Source organism: Electrona antarctica (genome assembly GCF_951216825.1).
Source record: "Electrona antarctica genome assembly, chromosome: 23".
Taxonomy (NCBI): domain Eukaryota; kingdom Metazoa; phylum Chordata; class Actinopteri; order Myctophiformes; family Myctophidae; genus Electrona; species Electrona antarctica.
This window is the reverse complement of record NC_136804.1, coordinates 18,689,335-18,711,834: the sequence shown is the minus strand read 5'-3', so window position 1 is coordinate 18,711,834 and position 22,500 is coordinate 18,689,335. Positions and strand designations below refer to the sequence as shown.

At 46.8% G+C, this 22,500-nt stretch overlaps 1 protein-coding gene across 1 annotated transcript in view; it reads left to right on the top strand.

The window, feature by feature from the left end:
- The window catches only part of sox5 (SRY-box transcription factor 5), an 84,588-nt gene that overhangs the window by 4,477 nt on the left and 57,611 nt on the right, over positions 1-22,500 (top strand). The window contains exons 2-3 of the mRNA XM_079494732.1: positions 10,071-10,266; positions 21,992-22,214. Coding sequence (XP_079350858.1) covers positions 10,071-10,266; positions 21,992-22,214 — 419 coding nt within the window. The remainder of the gene's footprint in view (positions 1-10,070; positions 10,267-21,991; positions 22,215-22,500) is intronic.

Genomic DNA, 22,500 nt, shown 5'->3' with positions numbered 1-22,500 from the left:
TCTCTCTCTCTCTCTCTCTCTCTCTCTCTCTCTCTCTCAGACTGGGGGCTATTGTCTGGGCCATATTGTCCGTCCCCAGAGAGCCTTGATAACCGTGTCTCCATGCCGAGGGAGAAGGGAGAAAAAAAAGTGAAAAGAAAAGAAAGGGAGCAAAGAAAGACAGACAGAAAAATACCAGAGGAGAATGCTAAAGCCCCCCCCCCCCCCCCTTTCCCCCCTTTTAACCTCCATGCCTCCTTCCCCCTTTCAGCCCACAACAGCCCCCCACCCCCCCCATACCCACCCACCACTTCTAGCATCTTACAACCCAGCAGAGCATGATCAGCTGGTGCTCAACCACCAGCCAATAGTAGGCAGGGGACATTATGTTGCATGAGATGTTGTTGATGATGATGATGATTGTGTGTGTGTGTGTGTGTGTGTGTGTGTGTGTGTGTGTGTGTGTGTGTGTGTGTGTGTGTGTGTGTGTGTGTGTGTGTGTGTGTGTGTGTGTGTGCGTGTGAGGGGGAAGGGGGGGGAATAAAGGGGTCAGAAAGAGAGAGTGTCCTCCAGGCTAACTAGAGTCTGGTCATATGACAGTAGGTCAAAGGTCACAAGGTTAAGGTTAAAAAGGCCAGGCCAAGATATTGCATTGTTGCAGAAGCGGGACGACTCAGTGTGAAGTGTGTGAGTGTGTGTGTGTGTGTGTGTGTGTGTGTGTGTGTGCATGCGTGGGCAACATCCAGGGATTCAATTCATCTATAACTTTTGCTGTCCTGTCCTCTCTTCCATCCAACCATCCATCCGTCCGTCCGTCCGTCCGTCGGTCTCTCCTTACCCTCATCTCATTCTACCGTTTATTTCTTTCCCTCTCTCTCTCTCTCACCCCTCTTTCTCCTTCTTCCATTTTCCCCTCTCCCTCTCTCTCTCCCTCTTTCCCCTCATCAGTCCGTCCGCTCCACAATAGGAGACAGTGTTAGAGGCACAGAGGTCCCTCCCAGAGAGTCACAATGAGAGCTCTGTCTCTCCAGGTAGCAAGGGAGTTGGGGAGAGAGAGGGGAAAAGAGAGAGGGGAGAGGGGAGGGCTGAGGAAAAAGGAGGAGACCATTTGGGCCGAGGTGGGAGACTTTCAAAGTGCAAGGATGAAAAAAAGAGCCCAGCTGGGAGTGTGTGTGCGTGCGTGCATGCGTGCGTGCGTGTGTGTTTTGTTTTACAGGCTGACAGTGAGACAAATGCAGCGACTCGTTTATGGATTGCTTAACAAACACAGTCTAAATAGATGCCGCACGCAACAATGGAAAAAGTCTGTCCCTCGCTCAATAAACATTATGCATCCCTGTCTCCCATCAGGGAATAAGACCCCGAGACAACCCTGACGCTCTCTCTCCTTCTCACACTTTCCCCCCCACTCTCCATGTCTCTCTCTCTCGCCTCCTTCTTTTCCTCTTTCCTTTCCTGGCTTTCTGCGTCACTCTCTATCTGCTTTATCTTTCCCTTTTGCCCCTCTCACTCTCTCGAACACACACTCCCTCTCTCCCTCTCTTACACAGCACACAAAATATTTTCTCACGAACCGACAGACAGACAGACAGACAGACAGACAGACAGACAGACAGACAGACAGTTACACAGACCAGTAGGCAGACAGCAGCCATCAGCAGGATAACTACTTCCTTCCGAATGGTTTTCAGTCATTATTTTTATCATTGCTTACTGTCTCTCCCTGTTCTGTTCACTGACATCCATGGAATGTTTTCAGAGAGACGTGTGAGCAAGAGTTCACTCTATTGTGTCTGGTGGCTCCAGAGTAAAGAAACAATGTAATAAAGTTTAACAAACAGAAGAAACAAAAGCGACAGACTCTTGCTGGAAATGTAACATGAAGGAAAAGTATGCAGAGCCATGCCTTGACGATGACTAAAGCCTTGGATGGAGAGAGCAGGGCTGAGAGAGAGAGGGGGAGAGAGAGGGAGGAGAGGAAGAGGGGGATATGGGGGGAGGGAGAAGGATAGAGGGGGGAGAAAGAGAAAATGGTGCCGTGAGCATAATCAAACTCTGACTATTGACCCCACCCTCTGTTCCCCCACTACACACACACACACACGCGCGTGCACACACACACACACACACACACACACACACAACATGCCGCGACACAACAGAACACAACACATGATTGTGTGTGTGTGTGTGTGTGTGTGTGTGTGTGTGTGTGTGTGTGTGTGTGTGTGTGTGTGTGTGTGTGTGTGTGTGTGTGTGTGTGTGTGTGTGTGTGATTAATGGCAGTGACATTAGCTTGTGTGTTATTGCCTTTTGTGGTTAAGCTGGACAGGAAACACGGTTATGGCCGTCGGCCTCAGATTTAGGGCAACACACAGAGGATGCTTTGTGTGTGCCGGACCGCGCGAGTGTGTCAGACTCTTTGTGCAGATGTGGGCGTGCGTGCCTGTATGGTTCTGTTCATTGTATTTGCACGTAAGTGTGTGTGTGTGTGTGTGTGTGTGTGTGTGTGTGTGTGTGTGTGTGTGTGTGTGTGTGTGTGTGTGTGTGTGTGTGTTTAAAGCATATATAAACTAAAGGCGTGTGTGTGTGTCTGTGTGTGTGTCTGTGCGTGTGTCTGTGCGTGCGTGTGTGAAGGTAATATTTTTCTCGCTGTTGTACATTGCCGTCGTGGTAACTTTTCCCCGGTTGAGACGGAAAGGAGGCGAGACTTCAGGAAAACAGCGGGACATCTGTGCCCGGCTGTCACTCAGAGGCTATTCTCAAAGTTGGACAAACAAAATACGACACTTGTCAGGAATAGCCCGGGTCCTCCAGGCCTAATGTGACCCACAGCCGCGCCAAGGGCGGAAAAGAATATCATTGACTTAGTGTCCCTAAGTCCTCCCCTCCCTTAGACTCTCTCCTCTCTCTCTCTCTCTCTCTCTCTCTATCTCTCTCTCTCTCTCTCTCTCCCTGTCGCTCTCTCCATTCTGTTGCTGCCCCACTCTTCCCACTGCTCAGAAGGACAAGCCTATAAATAGATATTAGGCAATATCCTTAAGAGTCTGCATAGAGGGAGGGAGGGAGAGAGAGAGAGAGAGAGAGAGAGAGAGAGAGAGGGGGGGTGGAAGGGAGTGGGACAGAGGAGGGAAGGGGGGGGGGGCATTCTTACAAACAGCTGATTGTGTAAAGACGGAATGGTTGGTAAGGCAACACCGAGACATGAGAGAGAGAGAAAGAGACACATGGAGAGGGGGAGAGAGAACGAGAGAGAGAGAGAGAGAGAGAGAGAGAACGAGAGAGAACGAGAGAGAGAGGATGGGGAGACCCCTTGCGAGGAAAAAAGTTGAGAAGCGTGTGAGAGGGATAAAGATGGCAGACAGAGATAGTCGGCACGGAGTGACAGGGAAACCGAGAGACTGACAAAAGCAGAGGCAGGGTGCGACACACAGAGAGAGACAGAGAGACTTGACAGTAAAGTCACATTTTGTATAAATTGTCGCTTTGATGTAAATGTTACAGCTGGCCCTGCATAGACAACATGTTCCTGGAGAACCTTATCTGAACAGACACATCCTGTTATTCATTTATATATATATATAACATCTAGAGAGAATATCTTCTCCCTTCCCCCCCAGAGAGACCTTTGAAAGATACAGCTCACTGTTTTCTCTCTATGCAAACAGACCTCACACCTGAGTGACAGGTGGCGAGTGCTGGGCAGTCGCGACATGGTGGCAAAAAAAGAGTGAGACAGAGAGAGAGAGAGAGAGAGAGAGAGAGAGAGAGAGAAAAGCATATAAATGTCACTTTGACTTTTGACTCTGCTGTGGAATTAGCCACTGTGCTTATTTTAAACTCCCCTCGGCGGACGCTGGATAGTGGCCGGTTACCGCGTGTGTTTTGTCCAGCGGCTTATAATGGCTCGTAATTCAAAGCGAGAGTGCGTTTCACCAGCGCACTATACACACACAGGCCCACCCGCACGAGAGCGCACGAGCTCCGGGCACCGCGTTATAGTGGAATTCTCCAGAGATGGCTCCCACGCTCGCCGAAAGCTTGTTCCGAGTAGAAGAGTTAACGAGAGCAGTTAGCACCGTGATTATGTTAGTAGCCATGAGAGCGGGAGAGAGAGAGAGAGAGAGAGAGAGAGAGTGGGTTCAGCGATGAAGGTGTGTGTGTGTGTGTGTGTGTGTGTGTGTGTGTGTGTGTGTGTGTGTGTGTGTGTGTGTGTGTGTGTGTGTGTGTGTGTGTGTGTGTGTGTGTGTGTGACTGCGTGCGCTGTGATATCCTCTGACATATCTGTGATGGCTGCTTTGTTTCTCACTCAGTCTTCATTAAAGTTGAAACAAATCTTTGCCCCCGACAGAGAGCGATTAATATGAATGATTTAACACACACCGGCTGCTGTGTGTCTGTGAGATTGTGCGTGTGTGTGTGCGTGTGCGTGTGTGTGTGCGTGTGTGTGTGTGTGTGTGTGTGTGTGTGTGTGGGTGTGTGTGTGCACTTGTGTGTGTGTGTGCTTGTACTGTCAGGTTTCTGGTTCAAGTTTCCATATGTGTACATTATATGTGTGTCTGTTTATGTGTACGTGCACAAGCATGCTGCCTTCAGTGGACACTGTATATGTACTAGAACATGCTTACTTTTGCACATGTATGTTTTGCCCGCATTATTATGCTTCCTTCTCGTGCGCGCGTGTGTGTGTGTGTGTGTGTGTGTGTGTGTGTGTGTGTGTGTGTGTGTGTGTGTGTGTGTGTGTGTGTGTGTGTGTGTGTGTGTGTGTGTGTGTGTGTGTGTGTGTGTGTGTGTGTGTGTGTGTGTGTGTGTGTGTGTGTGAGAGAGGGAGAGAGAGGTTAAGCTTGCTTTGCGTGTGAGTCAGCTTGCCTGGCGTGCCAACATGAAATGGGCCGGTTGATTACAGCGGGAGCTGGTTAGGACGGCGTTAACCACCGGTGCTGCTGGTGATTATTTGGTGGTTTAATGGACGTCCGTCTCTGGCCGATTAGTGACTTAACGGCCAGCGGACATGTGTGATATGAGAGGGACTTAACTGAGGAGCCGCTAATCATCAAAAAGCCAAGGGGGAAGTAGTGCTCTAATCTCAGCTTAGTGCTCTCTCTCACCGTGTGTGTGTGTGTGTGTGTGTGTGTGTGTGTGTGTGTGTGTGTGTGTGTGTGTGTGTGTGTGTGTGTGTGTGTGTGTGTGTGTGTGTGTGTGTGTGTGTGTTAGAGATTGAGGGGGTTGGACTAACCAACAAAATTTCTAAAATACAAGGTTGGTTTGTTTGTCTTTAATTAAAGTTTAATATATACAGTATTAGTTTACACACAGTAGTATATGGTGCAATGTATATATATATAATGTAGTATAGGAGCTATGCACGCATTAATGCTACAGGCACACACACACACACACACACACACACACACACACACACACACACACGCATGCACACACATGCACACACATGCACTCGCATACTGGCTAAGTTTAGCCCACATAGCAGTACACAGCAACATTAAAATGAAAGCATTGCAGCAGTATTTTTTACTGATCCAAGCCATTGATATTATACTATGTATGTATTGTGTACAGACACACACACACACACACACACACACACACACACACACACACACACACACACACACACACATACAAATTCTCAAGCTGATATATAAAGGAACCATTTATGTCCAAAGTAATACATTTAATAATAATTTAAAAAAACTGAACTGAAAATCTGACCAAGAGATAAACACCAATTCAGTTAGTTAGTCATATCAGCTGTGGTTGTCAAACTAGTGAAAATAGCAGATCTATTCATGGTAGACTGGCTATTTTCACCAGGTCTACTTAAACATTTGTTTTCTAATTTATGGAATTTATTTTATTCATGAAATTACTAGGAAAATAAAAATTGAATTTGTTTTTAATTTATTATAAATATAGGTAGTTTATTTGTTTGTTTGTTTGTTTTTAGCTTGTTAGGGTATATTTTTAGTATTTGTCTTTAATTAAAATTAAAAACAAAATGTAGTAAAAAAAATTACAGATCAAAAAGTGTCCCGACCCAGTGTGTGTGAAGCAGTGACCTCCAGTATGTATTTGTCCCCATAGTTCCATCCTATGATGTCAGGCAGGCAGTCAGTCAAATGCCACTGAAGAGTGGCACAAGACATTATGCTAATGTCCCTCTAATTATGACCTGGGCCATGCTGCCCTGCCAATTTATCGACTTAACACACACAACCTCGTCTCGTTTTAATCCCCACATCGCTCTGCTCTCTCTCTCTCTCTCTCTCTCTCTCTCTCTCTCTCTCTCTCTCGCGGGCATATTCCGGCGGGTTTCTGTGACAGCTCTGCCAAACTTCCAAATGTAGTAGCCGGCGTAACCTGCACACCCCGCAGTGCCCAATTGTGTTGTAATTCTACATCAAAGCCGAGCGCGTTGGGGAGAGGGGGGGGGGGGGGGGGCGTTTACAGCCTGAGAGGAGCCGCCAAGCGGACTCTTTCAACCACACAGCCGCCGTAGAGGAAGTGAACCCGAGGGGTGGGGAGGGGGGGGGGGGGGGGGGGAGGAAGAAGGGAGGAGGAGGATGGTGGATGGGTACACGTAAAAAAAAGAAAAAAAATCCTCATCCATTTGTAACTCAGTGAGTGTACTAGTGAAACCAAAGTGGACCGGACACTCTCGGACTTAAAAAGACGTTATTAGCCTGCAGCGAACATGACAAAGGCGCAATTTGGGGAAACACAGGGGCTTCCTTTACCCCCCCTTCTTTTTTTGGGGGGGGGGGGTGTTAATGTGTGACCTGCTGTGCTGATCAGTCGCATGTGTCTCAGACGTTGGTTCATGTCGCTGCGGTTAAATTACACGCAGACATTAAATCAAATCTAATAAATAAATCTCTCTCTCCGTCATAAATCGGATTACGGAGCAGGTTTTTGTAAACCGAGCCGTGCTCAAATGTGATGAAAGCGGGGAATTGTAAACTGACTTCAGGTCAGTGTGTGTGTGTGTGTGTAGTCTGGGTGGGGAGGTGGAGGTGGTGGTGGGGTGGGGAGGGGCTAGTGTCGGAGTCGGGCAGAGGTGTGGACAGGAGACGGGGGAAGGGTGTGTGTGTGTGTGTGTGTGTGTGTGTGTGTGTGTGTGTGTGTGTGTGTGTGTGTGTGTGTGTGTGTGTGTGTCAGTCAGAAACAAAAGGCCCCAGTGTGAGAGAGTGAAAGGAGGTAAAGTAAACAGGCAGTGATGAAGACAGACCTACAGTGTTAGGCCCCTGTTCTGTTTGTGTGTGTGTGTGCGTGCGCATGCGTGCATGCGCGTGTGTGTGCGTGCGTGCGGTGTCTCAAAGCCCTGTAGTTTATACAGCTGGGGCTGCCGCTCTTGCTGGCAACTGTGTAAAACACTCACACACTCTCTCTCTCTCTCTCTCTCTCTCTCTCTCACACACACACACACACACACACACACAGAGAGAGAGAGAGGGCTCTATTTACAAAATTACATTCATATAATGAATCTTATCAGCCAACCATTTTCTGTTTTTAATATCAATCTGTATAGTGCTTGGTGGTATAGCAGCAACCGCCCCGATGTACCACGTCACCGCCGTTTGTCACCACGCAGCACAAAGCTAACACATCCACCCGTCCCGTCCCATCCCGTCATTTATGGCCTGGGGTTGTGCTGACTAAGGCTTGCACAGATAGAGAGGTCAGGAAGAGACAGATAAAGCAATCCAAGGCAGATACACATTCCATCTTGTTGACGTCCATTCCGTCGAGGACCGTGCCTGCCGTGTGCGCGTGTGTGTGCGTGCGTGTGTGTGTGTGTGTGTGTGTGTTTGTACGTGTGTGTAAGTCTCTGCGTGAGTGTTCTCTTCACACATGCTGAACCCAGTTTTAGATCTGCACTTTAAAATCCTCAGGGTTAATTAAACGCAAACTGAACCAAACCAAAGTTTGTGTAATCTACATATAGGCTATATAGCCTATATATAACTTCAATCTTTTCCATTAAGTACATCATATTACGTCACTGGAATAGCCAGGTTTAATATCAAAACTTTAAAAATAAATGGTTATTAGTTGTAGAACAAAATGAATACATCATTTTGTGAATCATTATTTATTTATTTTCTGGGGGGGGTGTAATCATTACAGTGGCAACAGTGAATGTAGTTGTGTATAAAGTTACTTTCGGTGTGATATTCCATGGGGAATGCATGGCTGATTACAATTGAATCAAGTGATCAGTAAATCTGTAACAGATTGAAAATAACTTCATCCTTCATGTGACCAGACCACGTGTTGCACCATGTAATGCGGAAGTGTGTGTGTGTGTGTGTGTGTGTGTGTGTGTTGGGGGGTGGGTGGGGGGGTTGTTCTGCTAGACACTGTTTTCCTTCCCGCTGTCATAAGGCAAATAAGCAATGAATTAGCGATGGAGCAGCTCCCAGGAACAATGCCAGATGTACAGTCCAGAGGAAATGCAATAGAGTCAAGAGTGTAATCAGTTTACTGGAGACTAGAGAGAGAGAGAGAGAGAGAGAGGGGGGGGGGGGGGGGGGGGTGAAAGAGCAAGAGACAAAAGCAGGTGGAGGGCTGGAAGTGTGGAATGAGGAAATGAGCCGCGATCACTTCTCGAGCACAACAGAACTGTTCTGATGAGAGGACGGGAGAGAGAGAGAGTCAAGTACACAGTGACATCCTAAATCTATCCATTTGGAACTCTCTCAGCACATGTAGCCAAATGGACTCGCAAGGGTCCTTTTGAGCCACCCCTGTGAGCTGTGTCCAGGCCTGTACCCCCCCCCCCCTCCCCCCTGCTGTCCTGTCACCCCTCCATACCTCAGTGATTGTCTGCCGTCCAGCCTATAACCCAGGGTCATAGTCGCAGTGGCTTCGAGCCCAACAAGGGCTTGTTCTGAAAGCACTCAGGGAACGCAGACAACCACATAAAATTCTATTATTTACTCATATTCACCACATCCCCCATTCAGCGTGTGGGTGGGTGTCGGAGGATGAACGTACCTCGCCAGAGACAGAGTTCACCTAATAGATGTGGCTTCTTTTCTCTCACCTCATCTCTTTTCTTTCACGGCAACAACAAAGCCAAAAGTAATGAATGCCAACGACCGGGGCCCTCCGGTTGATAGCTGTTTTCCCTCTGTTCACCCATTGTCAGAGAGCTGTTCATAAACACATTATTGTTACCGTATTCACTGCTCCCTCTCTCTCTCTCTCTCTCTCTAACTCTCTCTCTCTCTCTCTCTCTCTCTCTCTCTCTCTAACTCTCTCTCGCCTCTCTCTGAAAGCCTGTTGTTGAAGCCGTGGTCATTTCCTGCACAATGCCAATCTAAGCGGACTCCATTTGCAGTAATGGGCTGTCTTTTGGAAATGCGAACGTCGAATGGCCCCTGCGGTAAACATGGCACCTGATTGTGCTTGAAGGTCTGCCAAGAAGCAGGCAGGGTGTGTGTGTGTGTGTGTGTGTGTGTGTGTGGGGAGGGGGGGGGGGATTTTGGGGGGGGGGGGGCAGGGGGGTTATTGTGTTATACAGAGCTCTGTCATGTGCATGCATTCATATTGTGTGCATACTGTACATGTGACAGCTCGCGGGGAGACGTAGAGTGAGAAAGACGCAGAGAGGGAGAGAAACACAGTGCAGGTTGACGGGCGGGAAAAGCGGAACACAGTAGTGTAGATAAAGTGGTTTGCTCCGGGGTGTGAGACTCGGGGAGACTCTTTGCCACATTTACACTCCACCGCACGACGGTGTCCCACGCCTAAAAGTAGCTCGTGGACGGGCTATTTTCGGCCCGGGACACCGTTCTACGCCAAGGTACAGCTTTTAAGAATGCTTTGTTCTTCACTACTGAAGACACAGCAGAGGGCAGGCGAGAGGGTGGGCGTATAGGGGGTCCGACAGTCCGCAGTACAGGAGAAAGCCATTTATTGATACTGTAGGTACTGGTACTGTCATCACCGCACCATCCTCCCAAGCATTATATCATCCTTTGAATATTACTCACTCTTCCATTTCTCTCACTCTCTCCTTCTTCCCCATTTTTCTTCCCTTTTTGTTTTTTTCTCAATTCCAGGATGTCTTCCAAGCGACCAGCCTCTCCATATGGGGGGACAGATGGAGAGGTAACCATGGCAACCAGCAGACAGCGAGTGGAGGACGAGGAGAGCGAGGGACTGGGCGGTGTCATCCACCTCCCCCTGGTGTCCTACTGCGGCAAGGTGTCCCCCCGCTCGCCCCCCATGCGCCCCATGGACAGCCCCCTGAGCACGGTAAGGTTCTGTGTGGCGTGCGTTTTGTCGTGTGAAAGGGTTAAGTAAGGGGATCGGGCGACGGCGGTCGGGAGCTTTCCGCTCCTCGTAGCCCACGATGGCGCTTGTCGCCCATCGGCTAGCTGACGATGTGTCACGTAGCTGCCCATAATAAACTTTATGTTTCAAAGCCAAGCAGCGATGTGTCACGTAGCTGCCCATAATAAACTTTATGTTTCAAAGCCAAGCACTGCGTCTTCCTCCGTTCGTGCACGGCCAACAGCTTTGGATTAACTCTCCAATTTTCTCTGTAAGATTTCGTTAACGGTCCGCCATATTGGCCCGCCTCATTGGCCGGCGGCGATGAGGACCTCTCTTGGCCGTCTGCCCGTGTCAGTCCCCTCCGCGAGGTTAGCTCTCTGCCTCCTTGGATCCATAGACTCCCCGTCACTTCTCATTGGCTGCTTGGCTCTCATCTCTCTTCCTCCGTTGGCTGTCTGCCCCTGGCAGTCCCGCTGATGAGGCTGTCTGTCTACGTTTGACTGAGTCGGGGTGAAAGTGACCCCCCCCCCCCCCCCCCCCAGGGCACACGGAACCCAAATCAGATTATCTTGTGTGTAATCCTGACCTCCAGCCATTCGAAGGGGGATACTCGCAACTGGTTTGATGTTGTAAGGCCTCCATGTGTCTTTTTGAAGCGTCCTTCCAACATTTTGCATTCCAAAATGAGAAGCTCGCCTTGTGAAAAAGGCAGAAAAAGTGAATCTAAACTATTTTTGATGACAACATCAAGTATTCAACATTTTCAAAACAAGAAAAAGCATCCCTCCCTCTATCTAGGATAGATTGACATGCTGTGTTTTCCATCAAATAGTGGATTTATAGTGTTTTTACTCCTTTCTGCTTTAGATTTATTGGCATTTGTTGGGCAGGTATTTGAGCAGAAGTTACCCCAGAGGGACATGCTGAGAAATTCAACTGCTGTTGTTTAGTTACTTTGCATCCAGATATTTTGCTTTGAAAGCGAGTCAGCGAATCTTGCCCACAATCGTTTGGGGAAGTGCGTAGGGGGTCCTCAGACCACCTGTCACTCTTCCATGGGCAGAGAGGTTGAGGGCCAAGACTGCACTGGGGCTAATGGGTAATGGATATTGGGTTGCGCAGTCTTCTCTTAAAGGCAATGTGGTACGGTGATTGGTTTCATAATTGTAACGCCCAAACCGCACCTATGCATAATGTAATGGGTAGCGGAGGTGTTTTAGGGATAAAGGTTGCTGTCCAAGATAGCATTTTTTCCGGGGGAACGCCTCTTACGCAATGCTAAATCTCCAAATTACGGGTTTAGGGACACGCAAAATAGTTGATCAATTTAAAGAAAGAGCCAAAAGCAGGTGTAGGGATTGTTTGGTGGAACTGTGGAAGGAGCAGGTGTTTTCATTAGTAAAGCTCTAGTAGTAGTAGTAGTAGTAGTAGTAGTAATAGTAGTAGTGTTCATTAATCCATTTGTAATTCTAAGCATGTACAAAGTATAACAAAATGGTTTAATTGATAATAAAGAAATATAGATTTTGATCAAATAATTGATTTGAAAAAATATGTACAAGCTCAAGCTCAGATGCGTTGTGAGCTTTTAGATTGTCTAATTTAATATAAAATGTTAAATAATGGTTAATTAGACTATTCGATTTAGTTGACCATAAAAACATCTTCGATTATTTGATTAATCATAAAAGTAATGGATGCAATACTGGCTAAGAGACAGAGATGCACCCAATTGTGTTGCGTGACTGTAAAATATGAGCCATAGAAGTGAGTCATTTTCCTCCGAATCAATTGTGACACATTGTGTGGTGGCGCCCGGTGTATGGTGCTGTACGTGCATGAGCGTGTGCGTGCGTGCGTGCGTGCGTGTGTGTGTGTGTGTGTGTTGCTATCTACTCTGCTATAAAATATTGGATGTGCACACTGCAGGATGGTGGATGTGAATTCAGAGCTGCGTATGAGCTGATTGTGAACTTACTTCAGGTGTGTGTGTGTGTGTGTGTGTGTGTGTGTGTGTGTGCGTGCGTGCGTGCGTGCGTGCGTGCGTGCGTGCGTGCGTGCGCGCGCGCGTGCGTGCGTGCGTGCGTGCGTGCGTTCTGGACTTAAAGTATAAACTTTAGCATCTGTGTGTGGGCATGTGCGCACAAAGTATATGAGCATGATTAGTATGTATACTAAGTGTTATCAGTATGCCATATGTACTCTGAGGTTATTTTATGTTTGCATAACAAAATACATCACGTATTTGTTTTGCATGAAGACTTTCTCTGTCCTCGGTTAGTTTTAATACCATCAATATTTTTCTCTCACAAAATTACCGCTGGCATTACTGAGAGACGCATGCAAGAAATGCATAATAATGAAACAATTTTCTACCCCAAGACCTTTCCTTCAACAAAGAAACAAGAAACATTATTACACAATTCTCGATTGCGCTATGGAATTAGTTACGGTACGATTAAAATGCGATAACAACAGATAAAACCCAAGGGTTGATGTGTTGATTCTGTATGACATCATTTTTATGCCTCAGCCAATTACAGTAAGTCAAGCGTAGCCATTGTAGGTGCTGAAAATACCATACCATACCATACCATACCACCTTTATTTATATAGCACATTTAAAAAACAACAACATTGTACCAAAGTGCTTTACAGTAAAACGATTAAAAAACACAACTTCATAGAAAAACCACAAACGACAAGCACAGTGTCACATTAAACATCAAAACATCTCATACTGTGCTTGGAAATGCCAAAGAATAGAGGTAAGTCTTGAGGCGTGATTTAAACACCTGGAGGGTGGGGGCTTGTCTTATGTGTCATCTATGTACTGTACAAGCTCACAAGCTGCAACTTTCGTCACGGGACGACGTCTCATGACGGAACACAAGGCATTAAGCATTACACTCCATGACCCTCCTGGGTTCCTCTCACAGTAATACACCTCTAGCAAAACAAAACAAAATAAAGGGGAAAAAAAGGGGGGGGCAGCCTGCTGATAGCGGGCGGCGACCTTTCCCCCCTTGCCGGCGATAAGCCAAAGCGTTGGAAATGGATGTGGGCTGTAAAACAATGAAACGGCGCTTAGGGGCTGTAATAGTGAGCTAATTCTGTAATTAAGCCACTGATTAGCCTCTCATGCCCCTCCCCCTCCGTGGACTCTGCATGTGTGACAACAGTCACGCACTATAAACCAAAGTCCTGGGAGCAAGCAGGCACCACCAATACGCACGCATGCACCCCCCCCCCCCCCCCACACACACACACGCACACACATCTAAGGAGCATAACCCAAACCAAAAAGTATGCACGTAATGCATATGATACACACGTACCAACACACGCGCACATACTGTACGTACAAACACATGAACATAGAAACACTCGCACCTACATGCTTGTACAAACACACACACACACACACACACACACACACACACACGCGCGTGTCGCGTGGGTTATCAGTGGCACCAACAGTAGAGGTGTGTTATCTCATATTGTACTGTGGTGAGTGGATTACCGTAGTTATATTGAGATAGAGAGATATTATGTATTAATATTTACCCGATATTTACGATGCATTTTACCCACCGCTGAAGAGGGAGCTGAAAAACAGCCACGGCAAAAAAAAATAGATATTAACAATAATAATGTGATAGATTACTTTAATATGGAAGCCGTTATTTATTTGATCCCGCTGTCTCGGAAAAGGGGTTTGGATGTTGATCCAGCAGCAATAGGTAGGGACAAGTCCTTATAGCGTTAATTAAACTCAGAGATTATAATTAACACTGAGGATAAGTTATTGTGTATATAGGAATCCTCAAGCATCCTCTGAGAAATGCCTCACAGCCGATGCGGGAAAGGAAGAACATTTTCAAGAGAGAATGTGCATGCGTGTGCATGTGCGTGTGTGTGTGCATGTGCGCGTACGCGCGCGCGTGTGTGTGTGTGTGTGTGTGTGTGTGTGTGTTTGGGGGGGGAGGAGGGGGTTCTCGTACACAGCATAATATTTGAGGTGGGATTATTAAGTGGCAAGCCGTCATCTCGGGGACGGCCAGAGGGGGATTTATTTATCCGCTAGCTTGGCATGTTGTAAGACATGTGTTAAGTATTATTTTTTTCAGCGCCAATCCCCTCGTCGCTGACTGGCAGAGAAGAGTAGAGAGAGATATTTACAGCACCGGGGAGTCTAGAGTATAGGAGGGAGGGGTGGTATGTCTCCGAGGGGGGTGGGGGTGGGGGGGTCTCTCGTCACGGCAATCGCAGCGAAGCGGACCCGCGTAGCTCCGCAGAGCGTGGCTGGTCCTCTCTCTCTCCGCCAGCGAGGGAGCTGAGCTGGCGGAGTGTGAGGGTGAAGAGGGAGAGACGGGGGAACAGAGCGCGGCCAGCAGATTACAGCTCTATCTTGACGTGGTGAATGAACACGGACGTGGTGAATGAACACGGCGCGGCGGGGAAGTGCTGCCGTGCACCTTGACCTCTTCATCCAGCTTGGGCCCGACCTCGCCTGCACGCTCCTCTTTGACTTTTAACTCCCAAGAATGTTCCAAATTGACCCCCATGAGGCCATATAAGGGTCCATTTGGTTCCATTTGGAGTTAAATAAATGAACACACATTTTAATAAGCTATAGGGTGAGAAGAAATCATTACACACACACAAGTACCGACAAGAGACGCATTTACAATTATAAGAAATACCGTAATTACTTTTCTTTACTATATTTCCATAAATGAATCCCCTACTTCATCATACAAGTCGCGAGACGTTGTGAGCTCGTAGAGCGGCTATTTTCACCACTTGAAATCATTTTTAAAATAATAATAAAAAAGGAATGGTTTTGGACTCCACCAGACAACAATATATATATATATATAAATATAAAAAAAACGATTTTGCAACCCATTTTTTCACCCAGTGTCAATTATCTAATGTAATCCTGGGCGCTACACTTCCTCTGCCAGCAGACTGACCTCACGCATGCTTCCTTCTATGCATGAGGAGTCCAAGCTGCTTCTTTTCACCTGACAGGGGGGAGTTTCCCCGGTCGGACGTAACACGTGGAAGGAACACGTTATTCCGACCAGTTCTTTTCCAACAACAATATTTTCTGCTTTCATTGATAGTACAGTGGACTGTGGACATTGACGGGAAACATGGAGAGAGTCCGGAAGTGACACGCAGGAAAGATCTACCGAGTTAGGGAATCGAAGCCGGGACTCGCTGTCAGGCTGCCTCAGAGCGTACTCTAACCACCTATACGCGCACTAACCACTCAGCCACGGCGCCCCTCCCCCAAAGAAATAATCACATTTTAATTGTTTACCGTGCAATTATTTTCCGTCGTTCTTTGCGTGTGTACTTTTTTTGTGCAAAGTGGTGATTTGAAGGCTCTATCCACACACACGGCACTCTTTCAGTTTCATCTGGAAAACAAACAATAAAGGAAAAGAAAAAGTGTTTTGAAGTGTGTCTTATCTCACAGAGGTGGTAATGGACCAGCACTGATTACTCCAAACCACACGCAAAACAATGTGTGCTTTTAACCCAGAGTTACAAATGGATAAATTAGCACTGTGAGAGTTTTACCTCTGTTTTTCTCATCTTTCTTTCTTTCCTTTTTTCTTTCTTTCTTTCTTTCTTTCTTCCTTTGCATTGTGTGCACGCCCATGCTTATGTGAATGTGACAGATTTAAACACAGCCCCTCAGACACAGTGCTCACACTAATGAATCAACACACGCACGCCTGTCAACAACCAGCGATTGTGGTGAAATAATACTGGCACGCATCATTGTGTCTTTCTTTCCCCCCCCCCCCCCATGCAGTCAAACCACTATTTAAAGAACATACAAGCTGTATGTTTGTGAATGAGGATCGGGCTAACATTTGAATATTTCATAATGGTGACCAACCATACTGTATAATTATGTTCCAAAGCTTTATTTCTGAATGTTCATTAGTGTGAGTGTTGGTTCTGATTTTCATATGCAGTATATATTTTATATTATAAGCTATAGCTCAATATTTAAGTCATATCTCTGTGAACAGTCAGGAGAACGGAAGGTTTGTGTGTGTGTGTGTGTGTGTGTGTGTGTGTGTGTGTGTGTGTGTGTGTGTGTGTGTGTGTGTGTGTGTGTGTGTGTGTGTGTGTGTGTGTGTGTGTGTGTGTGTGTGTGCGTGCGTGTGTTTGCGTGTGTGCGTGCGTGCGTGCGTGCGTGCGTGCCTGCCTGCATTTGCTTGTCCCAGCCTGAGGGACCTCCAAGTGAAAACTGACAGTTTCTGCGTTTAGCCACGGAGCTGTAAAGGGATTTGGTGTGTTGTGTGCGTGCGTGCGTGCGTGCACACGCATGCGTGTATGTTTGGCACGGTGTCAGAGGTGTGTTAAGTGTATGTCGCAGAGATTGGCAGCACTGGCGTGCAGTTAAGTCTTGCCCCCCTACAGGAGTGATCAGTGACATTCCTGTGTGTGTGTGTGTGTGTGTGTGTGTGTGTGTGTGTGTGTGTGTGTGTGTGTGTGTGTGTGTGTGTGTGTGTGTGTGTGTGTGTGTGTGTGTGTGTGTGTGTGTGTGTGTGTGTGTGTGTGTGTGTGTGTGTGTGTGTGTGTGTGTGTGTGTGTGTGTGTGTGTGTGTGTGTGTGTGTGTGTGTGTGTGTGAGCAGCAGCTGTCTCCAGAGCTTCCCACTGCCACATTGTCCATGCCTTCATCCAGGATGACGCTCCGAGCATGAAGTATTGTTATACCTATGTACATCTTCCAAAGCCCCACACATGTCAGGCTGTGGCAGGGGACACGCATCTTAACTCTGAGGGTGTACATTTGGAACCAAATGGACCCGTGAAGGGTCCATTTGGTTCCATTTGTACACTCTCAGAGTGCCGAGAGAGAGCGAAGGAGGAGAGAAGACAGAGGTATAGAGGGAGAACACAAAAAGGAAAGAAAGGCGTAAAATGAATGTCGGCATCTGTGCTGGCGGGAAAATATAGCATTTTTCTTTTTAATTTTTTCTCTCTTTTTTTGGCAAGAGCTAAGTGTGTTTAAACCAACCTCCCCTCACAGATGAGCTTAAGAAGACAACAGTTGTTTAATTCGGTTCCATTGCAGAGGCAGTAAAAGGATAAAGGAGAGAGAGAGAGAGAGAGAGGGAGAGAGAGAGATTTCACTTTGTTACAGTCATTTGGAAGAGAATTGACATCTGCAAACTAAAGGCTGAACCGCCCACACTATCAGCCTGCCACATCCAATGCATATACTATATATATAAATACATATATACAACACACACACACACACACACACACACACACACACACACACACACACATACGCGTGCGCACATTAACAAAGGCACGCGCACAAGCATGAGAGCGTGTGCAAATGCACACACATCCCTACGGGCTAATTCAGCACGCGAATAGAACAAATACAAAATGCATGTAAACTGATAAAGCTATGGTAATATTAACTGATACGATAAATAATAAATGAGTTATATATTATAAATAAATGCTTATTGATCATTCCCATCTTAGCCCATTTTGGTGGGAGAACGCAGAGACACATTGGCATGAGCAGACACACTGCTTGACTGACAACTCACTCGTACACGGGTGGGGAATTTGTCTCGCGCCTATCTCGTCTACTTCTCTTTTTTGGAGCTGTCCATTTTGGACCATGCTTTGTTGCCGGATGCATTAGCTGCCAGCGTGCATGTGTCACACACGAGGCACACGGATTATATAAAACACAGAATAAAATAAGCCATTTAAGTTGCTCGGGGATAAGGCTCTGTCTGTCTGACTTGACTTAAAAATAATGTCACGGGGCCTCATGTACGAGGTCCTTAAAGCAGCATTGCACCCCGCTAATTCCCTTTGATTGGAAAATGACCTTCATTGTTGGACGCTGCCAGATGACATCTCGGTGGCAGATTTTGACAGAGCAAAGCGATGTGAACCCCCCTTACCCCCCAACCCAAGGATCTATTCCTCCGTCCCTCCCTCCGTCAGACGGTTTCTCCTTCTATTTGTTTTGTTTGCACGCACGGCTTTTGCTTGGAAAAAAAAGGAACAAGCGCGGCTGTTTGAAGTAGGCGCTGGATTAGATAAATGGGATGTGACAGGTGTGACCGCAGCCTTCAAGATGCCTGCCTGTCTTCCTCTCTCTCTCTCTCTCTCTCTCTCTGTGATTATCTCTCCCTCTCTATCTCCCTCACTTTCCCACTCTCTTTCCCTCTGCATCCCCTTGTATGTCTCTTTCAACACCATCTCTCTTGTTTCCTCTGACAGTGTTGTCTTTCTAGCTTTGCCCTCTTTCACTTTCTTACCCGTGCGCGCACTCTCTTTCTCTCTCTCTCTCTCTCTCTCTCTCTCTCTCTCTCTCTCACGCACACACACACGTGTGACAGTCGCACATTGCAATACCGGTTCATCTGGCAACAATAAAGGCTCCAAATTCGACCTTGTGCATCACAGGAGAGAGGGAGAGAGGCAGCGGGAAAGAAAGAAAGAAAGAAAGAAAGAAAGAAAGAAAGAAAGAAAGAGAGAGAGAGGAAAATCCAACACACGAAGCGGAAAAAAGCGTAACGATGTAAGAAATGCAGTGCCTGTGGCCGTCGGCCGGTCAGGCGGTGAGCGGAGAAGAGAGTGTGCTTTCAGGACTGAGATCACGAGGGCCACAGGACCCCGGCATAGCACATACTGTACAGTAGCCTTCAGCCACTGTTTAAATGCAGGGCCAATAGAATGCCCCTGAATCATGATGAAAACCCATCTGATAGTGATAACTGCTGTAATGGCCATGATAATATCCTCACTGTCGCGCACACACCGGACCACAATGTATGGTCAAGAGAAACTAGCGGCAATGGTGAACAATTCAATGCATTGACTTATTCAGACTGGATGGAGATACAGACAGAGAGAGAGGGGGTGGGGGGGGGGGGGGCGAGGGAGGAGAGACAGTTATAACTGTGTAGGTAAACACAGAACGAAAAGTACTGAGAGACACAATCAGAAAATCAGGGGAAGGAAAAAGAATGCCAGTCAAGAATGGTGTACTGTTGGTTTATGAAATACTTTACAATGTACTTGGCCACCAACAGTGACAGCATTGTCACTGTTGATGTATTGTGTCAGTGATGTGACTTCATGTACAGCCCTGTGATCTGCTGGGTACGATGGTTTGGTTAAAATAATGGTTGAGTGATTTGAGTATTTTGCATAAAGCTATTCATATAGTTGATGCCTCATTCATACAGGTTTATGCCTTTATTCACATTTGTCTTGGAATAAAATTGTGGTCACTTCATCGCTGCATATTATTGCCGTTCTGTGTGGATGTAGCTACTCGTGACACAAGCAACAGTTACAGTATAAAAAATATATTTTGGGGGGCAAATAAATTGCACGAAAAAACCCACCCCCGTGTGCGTAAGACAGGGTTTCTCAAAGTTGGTGCCTTGAGGCAAGTTCCGCTGTGCCTCAGAATACTTATAATACTGATAATATTTGGAATTTATCAATGTCACTTCAGCCTACAGCACACCAAGTCTTCACCAAAAATATTCGATCTACAAGCTCACAACGCGTCAAAACGTTCCCCCCAGGATAGGATGGCTGGGGTTTAAGCGGTTAAACGCCAAGTATACAAGTTATTTCCAGTCTACTTCTAATGGAAACAAATCCTCTCTCCAGTTTTCACCATGACATACTGTATATTTGGGGGAAAGATGTACATATTTACATACATTTATGACAAAAGGTGCTATAAAGTTAATTCAGTGCCTTGGATGAAAAGGTTATTTTACAGGTGTGACCCGAGCCAAACGATGTTTGAGAAGCACCCTAAGGCAGTGATTCCCAAACTTTTCCATGTCAAGGACCCCCAAATTGACACTCATTAGCCCCACGGACCCCCATTTGAAGAGATATGCAAGGGACCCCCAAAAGAGAATATTTTTACTGCTCTAGCAGTGATTCTCAACCTGTTTGCATTAGACTACGGACCCCATTTAATGGCATTTGGGACCCACCAATGTATTAATTTAACTCTGAGAGTGTACAAATGGAACCAAATGGAGCCGTTAGGGTCTATTTGGACACAATCAGAGTTACAGACCCATACTATCATTTAGCTGGAACTCCCTCAAGGACCCCTGGGGGTCCCCAGACCCCACTTTGGGAACCACTGCTTTAAGGACCATAGGACTAGAATCAAATGAGAAGTGTGTCAAGTGTTTGACGTGTCATTGAGGTTTGTGGTTCATGCAGGTTTAGTCCAGATGACTTCATAGTGAACTGTGGTCTTAGTGTCCAGGAGTTTGCCTGTTAGTTAATGATTAGTACACGTCACCACAACAATGTCCTCTACTGTCATCAATGCTGCTGCACTGGATGCAAAACACACAACGGAAGGGGGTGTGTGTACAGTATGTGTGTGTTTGTGCATTTGTTTGTGCATTTGTTCGTGCGTGCGTGCGTGCGTGCGTGCTTGCGTGCGTGCATGTAAGAAGGAAAGTGCGAAGAGAGTGTCTTTCAGGGCCAATCAATGTTGTGACAGCCCTCTACCCAATAGACTCTAAGAGAATGACTCTCTCTCTCTCACACTCTCACTGGGGTTGGACCTGTCACTTGCGTGCGTGTGTGTGTGTGTGTGGGTGTGCGCGCGTGTGTGTGGGTGTGTGTGTGTGTGTGTGTGTGTGTGTGTGTGCGTGCGAGCGTGTGGCAGTGCAGTGTCATTCCAGGTGGTGTCACATACTGTAGTGAGATTAGCCAAAGATTAACCTCGCTCCACACTGTGGACCATGACCTGCCTGACTCGACTGGCCCGCAGTATCATGTCTAATTAAACAGTACAATGTTTAAGGACAGGAGTGTGTGTGTGTGTGTGTGTGTGTGTGTGTGTGTGTGTGTGTGTGTGTGTGTGTGTGTGTGTGTGTGTGTGTGCGCGCGCGACTGTGCATGCGTGTGCGTGTGTGTATTGTCTCTGTTAATTGGACTGAGCTTTTAAGTCCACCTTACAGATTGTCTGGCCAAATACTGGTCATAGGTTAACATCCCCCTCAGTGTATTTACTGTTTCATCCTCTTGTTATGCTTCTGCTTGTTCTCGGCATTGATGTGCTTATTACTTTGTCAAGCTTTACGTAATTGAAAGTGCAAATTTAAATGCAGATGTACGTGTTTAAAGTTGAAAAAAAAAGAAAGTCAAAATCAACCAAAATGTCCAGTAGTAGCAATAGCATGGTGGCAGAATGTCAGCTATTGAGGTAAGCATGTGGTCGTCTATTTCTCTAGTCTAGTCTAAGGGCCTGTAAACTGTCAACACTGCTGGTTTTCTTCATTGTCGTAATTTTTTAGGTTCTCTTAAAAAACGACACATCGCCGGCTCTTTCAGCTCTCTTTTCTGCGTTTTCTTTTGTGATGGAGCTTTCGAATGAATTGCCATGTGTGGTCTCCATCAGGGGACCGGGACAATGGGGTGGGACCCTCCTCAAAGTCGAGTTTGAAATCGCATTGCAGTAGTTTTGTGTTTTGGTTTAGTTTGTTGCGTATTTCATGTTTCAGTAAAAGTAAAAATGCCAGATTCCAGTGGATGAGAGAGAAAGAGAACATTTGAGAAGATTTGAGAAGGATGTTTTATGTCTTTGATTTTATGAGGAACTCACCATTTGCCCCATGTTTTTCCTTCTATCTCCAGGAGCAGGATGGCAGTAAGGGGAACTCCCTGAGCCCTTACGCCCAGCACAACGCTACCTCACCGGGCAAGGACGAAGCTTTCAGCGGGGGTCGGCCCTGCAGTGACGGGGGCTCGGCCGCGGGCACCCTGGGCACTCCCGAGAGGCGCAAGGGCAGCCTGGCGGACGTGGTGGACACACTGAAGCAGCGCAAGATGGAGGAGCTGATCAAGAATGAGCCAGAAGGTCAGTAATGAAAGGACACGTGTGTCTCTCTGGCCCCATGCCTCCTCTTTTTTTACTCCACGTGCTTCTCTTGCTCACCTTCTTTTTGTTTGCTTTGTTTTCATGTCATTTCTGTCCACCTCCGTGTCCTCTGTGTCTTTTGAACACACATTCAAACGAGGGACGGCTCTTTGTTTTCCCGTGTGAACATGCAAGACACGTGGAGAGATACACTGATAATCAGCTTTGTTTGGGCCTATTGTCCATCGTGCTTTGCATAGTTATCACATATCTGACAAATGATGTG